Here is a 7,751-nt window from a genome sequence, read left to right as displayed (position 1 = left end):
CAATGTAGCAGTTTTTATATCAATATCAAATCATTTTCGGGTAACAATTTAGTTCCTTACCAACTAGATTTCCATCCAACCATGTCATGCGGATGGTTACCTGGCTGATGGAAACAGGAAATGCCGGTACAATTTTATAAATGCCGACAGACAATTAGTTTTTTCGACATGGTGGGAAATCTTTTTGTGTCGGTACGATTAATTAGTTGAGAAATTGCGGTGGAAACACATTTATGCGCAAATATTGATATAATAACCATCATATCAAAGTAAACTTGGAGTCACTAACACTTTGGAAAGACTTGGGATGCAGTTTATTAGGCTACCGATGAAATAAGTTATGGTGAACTTCACAGGGTGGTGAAAGTGCACGGTGATGAGCTTGATGCTCCTTTCCAATAAATATCGAGGGTCTTATTCTGGTGACATGTACAAATACAAATAATATGGCTCTTATCCATAATGATCTCATAATGTAGATAGCCTGGCCCTCTGTATCTGCCAGCGGTTGGCTGGAGCGCACGTGCCAAGACCAGAGCGGGCACATCTGCTATTTAGCGCAACAGTTTTTGTGACGAAACCATCAGTAGAGTTGAAAATGCGTTGGAAAACCATTTAACTTGTATTTTTTCATTCGGTACATGAGAATTTAACCACAAAAGTTATTTTATGTGCACTACGTCATCACTCACAGCCTTTTATCTGCAAAAAGTCCGTTTGATGGAAACACATCTCTGGTGGGAAAATTTGCTGATATTTGAATATTCGCATGAAAATCTGTCGCAAATTGGATGGAAACCTAGGTACTGTAATAGTTTTCCATTCAACTAGACAAAAATAGCTTTTTAGCAAAAAACTATTTCTCAAGGACTGTGGGAACTGAAAGCTAGCTGTTATTGACATATAGGTGGTCCCAGGAATTGAACCCACTATCCTGGCGTTGCAAGCACCATGCTCTACCAACTGAGATACAGAGGACCACCAGTCCATTGGTTCCATCTTGCCAGCTCAATCAATCTAGTTATCTATTTCTTGAACACGACCATCTGCTCCCTCCAGCCTCCCAGGGAAGCACGGTTCAATATGTGAGTTAGTCTGACTCTTCTCTCCCTCTCTTCTCTCCCTCTCTTCTCTTATCTCTCCCTCTCTCCCTCTCTTCTCTCCCTCTCTTCTCTCTTCTCTCCCTCTCTTCTCTCCCTCTCTCTCTCTCTCTCTCTCTCTCTCTCTCTCTCTCTCTCTCTCTCTCTCTCTCTCTCTCTCCTCTCCCTCTCTTCTCTTTTCTTCTCAGCATCCTGGTGGGTACTAAACAACAACTAAAGATGACGTCACGCCAGGCCGACTGAGGACCGTTATCGATCGGAAACGTAGTTTATAGAGTTTTATCATTAACGTTGTCATTGGGAAGAACTGCACACACACTAATGTCAACGTGTACTGTGAAGTCATTCTGAATTATTACAGTGAGAGAGAAAAAGTATTTGATCCCATGCTGATTTTGTACGTTTGCCCACTGACAAAGACATGATCAGTCTATAATTTTAATGGTAGGTTTATTTGAACAGTGAGAGACAGAATAGCAACAGAAAAACGCATGTCAAAAATGTTATAAATTGATTTGCATTTTAATGAGGGAAATAAGTATTTGACCTCTCTGCAAAACATGATTTAGTACTTGGTGGCAAATCCCTTGTTGGCAATCACAGAGGTCAGACGTTTATTGTAGTTGGCCACCAGGTTTGCACACATCTCAGGAGGGATTTTGTCCCACTCCTCTTTGCAGATTTTCTCCAAGTCATTAAGGTTTCAAGGTTGACGTTTGGCAACTCGAACCTTCAGCTCCCTCCACAGATTTTCTATTGGATTAAGGTCTGGAGACTGGCTAGGCCACTCCAGGACCTTAATGTGCTTCTTCTTGAGCCACTCCTTTATTGCCTTGGCCGTGTGTTTTGGGTCATTGTCATGCTGGAATACCCATCCACGACCCATTTTCAATGCCCTGGCTGAGGGAAGGAGGTTCTCACCCAAGATTTGACGGTACATGGCCCCGTCCATCATCCCTTTGATGCGGTGAAGTTGTCCTGTCCCCTTAGCAGAAAAACACCCCCAAAGCATAATGTTTCCACCTCCATGTTTGACGGTGGGGATGGTGTTCTTGGGGTCATAGGCAGCATTCCTCCTCCTCCAAACACGGCGATGTTTGTTGCCAAACACAGCGAGTTGATGCCAAAGAGCTCGATTTTGGTCTCATCTGACCACAACACTTTCACCCAGTTTGCCAATGAACATCTGAATGATTCAGAGGAGAACTTCAGACGGGCCTGTATATGTGCTTTCTTGAGCATGGGGACCTTGCGGGCGCTGCATGATTTCAGTCCTTCACGGCGTAGTGTGTTACCAATTGTTTTCTTGGTGACTATGGTCCCAGCTGCCTTGAGATCATTGAAAAGATCCTCCCGTGTAGTTCTGGGCTGATTCCTCACCGTTCTCATGATCATTGCAACTCCACGAGGTGAGATCTTGCATGGAGCCCCAGGCCGAGGGAGATTGACAGTTATTTTGTGTTTCTTCCATTTGCGAATAATCGCACCAACTGTTGTCATCTTATCACCAAGCTGCTTGGCGATGGTCTTGTAGCCCATTCCAGGCTTGTGTAGGTCTACAATCTTGTCCCTGACATCCTTGGAGAGCTCTTTGGTCTTGGCCATGGTGGAGAGTTTGGAATCTGATTGATTGATTGCTTCTGTGGACAGGTGTCTTTTATACAGGTAACAAACTGAGATCAGGAGCACTCCCTTTAAGAGTGTGCTCCTAATCTCAGCTCGTTACCTGTATAAAAGACACCTGGGAGCCATAAATCTTTCTGATTGAGAGGGGGTCAAATACTTATTTCCCTCATTAAAATGCAAATCAATTTATAACATTTTTGACATGCGTTTTTCTGGATTTTTTTGTTGTTATTCTGTCTCTCACTGTTCAAATAAACCTACCATTAAAAGTATAGACTGATCATTTCTTTGTCAGTGGGCAAATGTACAAAATCAGCATGGGATCAAATACTTTTTTCCCTCACTGTATGTATCAGACCTCTGTGTCCCTTCCTCATTAGCTGTGTATTGATGATAGTGTTCCACGCTCCTAGATGTTTACCTTGTATTGATGATAGTGTTCCACGCTCCTAGATGTTTACCTTGTATTGATGATAGTGTTCCACGCTCCTAGATGTTTACCTTGTATTGATGATAGTGTTCCATGCTCCTAGATGTTTACCTTGTATTGATGATAGTGTTCCACGCTCCTAGATGTTTACCTTGTATTGATGATAGTGTTCCATGCTCCTAGATGTTTACCTTGTATTGATGATAGTGTTCCACGCTCCTAGATGTTTACCTTGTATTGATGATAGTGTTCCACGCTCCTAGATGTTTACCTTGTATTGATGATAGTGTTCCACGCTCCTAGATGTTTACCTTGTATTGATGATAGTGTTCCATGCTCCTAGATGTTTACCTTGTATTGATGATAGTGTTCCACGCTCCTAGATGTTTACCTTGTATTGATGATAGTGTTCCATGCTCCTAGATGTTTACCTTGTATTGATGATAGTGTTCCACGCTCCTAGATGTTTACCTTGTATTGATGATAGTGTTCCACGCTCCTAGATGTTTACCTTGTATTGATGATAGTGTTCCACGCTCCTAGATGTTTACCTTGTATTGATGATAGTGTTCCACGCTCCTAGATGTTTACCTTGTATTGATGATAGTGTTCCATGCTCCTAGATGTTTACCTTGTATTGATGATAGTGTTCCATGCTCCTAGATGTTTACCTTGTTCGATGTTTACCTTTATTAATCAATGATCTCATCAGTAGTCGCCAGCCAATGGTGTCCAGCCCTGATGGATGACATCATCACTGTGTATGACATCACAACATCAGCAGAGTTTCCAGTGCTGTGTCTCAAATGGCACCCTATTCCCTATATAGTGCACTACTTTAGACCAGAGCCCCCTATTCCCTATATAGTGCACTACTTTAGACCAGAGAATGGCACCCTATTCCCTATATAGTGCACTACTTTAGACCAGAGAATGGCACCCTATTCCCTATATAGTGCACTACTTTAGACCAGAGAATGGCACCCTATTCCCCATATAGTGCACTACTTTAGACCAGAGAATGGCACCCTATTCCCTATATAGTGCACTACTTTAGACCAGAGAATGGCACCCTATTCCCTATAGTGCACTACTTTAGACCAGAGAATGGCACCCTATCCCCTATAGTGCACTACTTTAGACCAGAGAATGGCACCCTATTCCCTATATAGTGCACTACTTTAGACCAGAGAATGGCACCCTATTCCCTATATAGTGCACTACTTTAGACCAGAGCATGGCACCCTATTCCCTATATAGTGCACTACTTTAGACCAGAGAATGGCACCCTATTCCCTATATAGTGCACTACTTTAGACCAGAGCCCTGCACTATACTGTGGCATTTGGGATGCAGCCCACCTGTGGAGCAGCAGTATGGTTCTCTACATGGCTGTACGGTACAGGGAGTGTACTGTTGTAGATTGTGTGGGTGTGGGTGCAGGCTCTCCCTGTGGAGCAGTAGTATGGTTCTCTACATGGCTGTACGGTACAGGGAGTGTAGTGTTGTAAATTGTGTGGGTGTGGGTGCAGGCTCTCCCTGTGGAGCAGCAGTATGCTTCTCTACATGGCTGTACGGTACAGGGAGTGTAGTGTTGTAGATTGTGTGGGTGTGGGTGCAGGCTCTCCCTGTGGAGCAGCAGTATGCTTGGAGGATGAGAACAATCCAAGCTAACCAACAGGTCACCGTACATTTCTGAACAAAATGGATTCTGGAGTTATTGGATGTATTTTAATGTGTGTAAAGCATTCAGTGGTAAGAAATAAAGGTAATATATTGTTGTCGGTCTCTGTATCTCATTTCAATCAGGTTGTTCAATACTCATACTGTCACTGAGAGCTATCCTACCGTTAGCCCAAAATGACCTGTCACAGAGAGCTATCCTACCGTTAGCCCAAAATGACCTGTCACTGAGAGCTATCCTACCGTTAGCCCAAAATGACCTGTCACTGAGCGCTATCCTACCGTTAGCCCAAAATGACCTGTCACTGAGAGCTATCCTACCGTTAGCCCAAAATGACCTGTCACAGAGAGCTATCCTACCGTTATCCCAAAATGACCTGTCACTGAGAGCTATCCTACCGTTAGCCCAAAATGACCTGTCACTGAGAGCTATCCTACCGTTAGCCCAAAATGACCTGTCACTGAGCGCTATCCTACCGTTAGCCCAAAATGACCTGTAACTGAGAGCTATCCTACCGTTAGCCCAAAATGACCTGTCACTGAGCGCTATCCTACCGTTAGCCCAAAATGACCTGTCACTGAGAGCTATCCTACCGTTAGCCCAAAATGACCTGTCACTGAGAGCTATCCTACCGTTAGCCCAAAATAACCTGTCACTGAGAGCTATCCTACCGTTAGCCCAAAATGACCTGTCACTGAGCGCTATCCTACCGTTAGCCCAAAATGACCTGTCACTGAGAGCTATCCTACCGTTAGCCCAAAATGACCTGTCACAGAGCGCTATCCTACCGTTAGCCCAAAATGACCTGTCACTGAGCGCTATCCTACCGTTAGCCGAAAATGACCTGTCACTGAGAGCTATCCTACCGTTAGCCCAAAATGACCTGTCACTGAGAGCTATCCTACCGTTTGCCCAAAATGACCTGTCACTGAGCGCTATCCTCACCGTTAGCCCAAAATGACCTGTCACTGAGAGCTATCCTACCGTTAGCCCAAAATGACCTGTCACTGAGAGCTATCTCTACCGTAGCCCAAAATGACCTGTCACTGAGCGCTATCCTACCGTTAGCCGAAAATGACCTGTCACTGAGAGCTATCCTACCGTTAGCCCAAAATGACCTGTCACTGAGAGCTATCCTACCGTTAGCCCAAAATGACCTGTCACTGAGAGCTATCCTACCGTTAGCCCAAAATGACCTGTCACTGAGAGCTATCCTACCGTTAGCCCAAAATGACCTGTCACTGAGCGCTATCCTACCGTTAGCCGAAAATGACCTGTCACTAAGAGCTATCCTACCGTTAGCCCAAAATGACCTGTCACTGAGAGCTATCCTACCGTTAGCCGAAAATGACCTGTCACTGAGAGCTATCCTACCGTTAGCCCAAAATGACCTGTCACTGAGAGCTATCCTACCGTTAGCCCAAAATGACCTGTCACTGAGAGCTATCCTACCGTTAGCCCAAAATGACCTGTCACTGAGAGCTATCCTACCGTTAGCCCAAAATGACCTGTCACTGAGAGCTATCCGAGAGCTATCCAACCGTTAGCCCAAAATGACCTGTCACTGAGAGCTATCCTACCGTTAGCCCAAAATGACCTGTCACTGAGCGCTATCCTACCGTTAGCCCAAAATGACCTGTCACTGAGAGCTATCCTACCGTTAGCCCAAAATGACCTGTCACTGAGAGCTATCCTACCGTTAGCCGAAAATGACCTGTCACTGAGAGCTATCCTACCGTTAGCCTAAAATGACCTGTCACTGAGAGCTATCCTACCGTTTGCCCAAAATGACCTGTCACTGAGCGCTATCCTACCGTTAGCCCAAAATGACCTGTCACTGAGAGCTATCCTACCGTTAGCCCAAAATGACCTGTCACTGAGAGCTATCCTACCGTTAGCCCAAAATGACCTGTCACTGAGCGCTATCCTACCGTTAGCCGAAAATGACCTGTCACTGAGAGCTATCCTACCGTTAGCCCAAAATGACCTGTCACTGAGAGCTATCCTACCGTTAGCCGAAAATGACCTGTCACTGAGAGCTATCCTACCGTTAGCCCAAAATGACCTGTCACTGAGAGCTATCCTACCGTTAGCCCGAAATGACCTGTCACTGAGAGCTATCCTACCGTTAGCCCAAAATGACCTGTCACTGAGAGCTATCCTCACCGTTAGCCCAAAATGACCTGTCACTGAGAGCTATCCGAGAGCTATCCAACCGTTAGCCCAAAATGACCTGTCACTGAGAGCTATCCCACCGTTAGCCCAAAATGACCTGTCACTGAGAGCTATCCTACCGTTAGCCCAAAATGACCTGTCACTGAGCGCTATCCTACCGTTAGCCCAAAATGACCTGTCACTGAGAGCTATCCTACCGTTAGCCCAAAATGACCTGTCACTGAGAGCTATCCTACCGTTAGCCCAAAATGACCTGTCACTGAGAGCTATCCTACCGTTAGCCCAAAATGACCTGTCACTGAGAGCTATCCGAGAGCTATCCAACCGTTAGCCCAAAATGACCTGTCACTGAGAGCTATCCTACCGTTAGCTCAAAATGACCTGTCACTGAGCGCTATCCTACCGTTAGCCCAAAATGACCTGTCACTGAGAGCTATCCTACCGTTAGCCCAAAATGACCTGTCACTGAGAGCTATCCTACCGTTAGCCCAAAATGACCTGTCACTGAGAGCTATCCTACCGTTAGCCCAAAATGACCTGTCACTGAGAGCTATCCTACAGTTAGCCCAAAATGACCTGTCACTGAGAGCTATCCTACCGTTAGCGCAAAATAACCTGTCACTGAGAGCTATCCTACAGTTAGCCCAAAATGACCTGTCACTGAGCGCTATTCTACCGTTAGCCCAAAATGACCTGTCACAGAGAGCTATCCTACCGTTAGCCCAAAATGACCTGT

At 45.2% G+C, this 7,751-nt stretch overlaps 1 protein-coding gene and 1 long non-coding RNA gene across 2 annotated transcripts in view; one reads left to right on the top strand and one right to left on the bottom strand.

Annotated features, from left to right (window-relative positions):
- LOC121586850 (N-terminal EF-hand calcium-binding protein 1-like) overlaps window positions 1-1,476 on the top strand; it is a 31,707-nt gene extending 30,231 nt beyond the window's left edge. The window contains exon 8 of the mRNA XM_045219741.1: window positions 1,289-1,476. Coding sequence (XP_045075676.1) covers window positions 1,289-1,317 — 29 coding nt within the window. The 3' untranslated portion in view covers window positions 1,318-1,476. The remainder of the gene's footprint in view (window positions 1-1,288) is intronic.
- Window positions 1,477-3,756: 2,280 nt separating this feature from the next.
- LOC121586852 lies at window positions 3,757-4,001 on the bottom strand. The gene is made up of 2 exons (XR_006003978.2): window positions 3,828-4,001; window positions 3,757-3,787 (listed from the first exon to the last, which is right to left on the bottom strand). It is a non-coding gene; the product is annotated as an uncharacterized LOC121586852 (long non-coding RNA).
- Window positions 4,002-7,751: the final 3,750 nt, after the last annotated feature.

This window comes from Coregonus clupeaformis, unplaced genomic scaffold (assembly GCF_020615455.1).
Source record: "Coregonus clupeaformis isolate EN_2021a unplaced genomic scaffold, ASM2061545v1 scaf2701, whole genome shotgun sequence".
Classification (NCBI taxonomy): Eukaryota; Metazoa; Chordata; class Actinopteri; order Salmoniformes; family Salmonidae; genus Coregonus; species Coregonus clupeaformis.
This window is presented reverse-complemented; position numbering and strand designations above follow the sequence as displayed.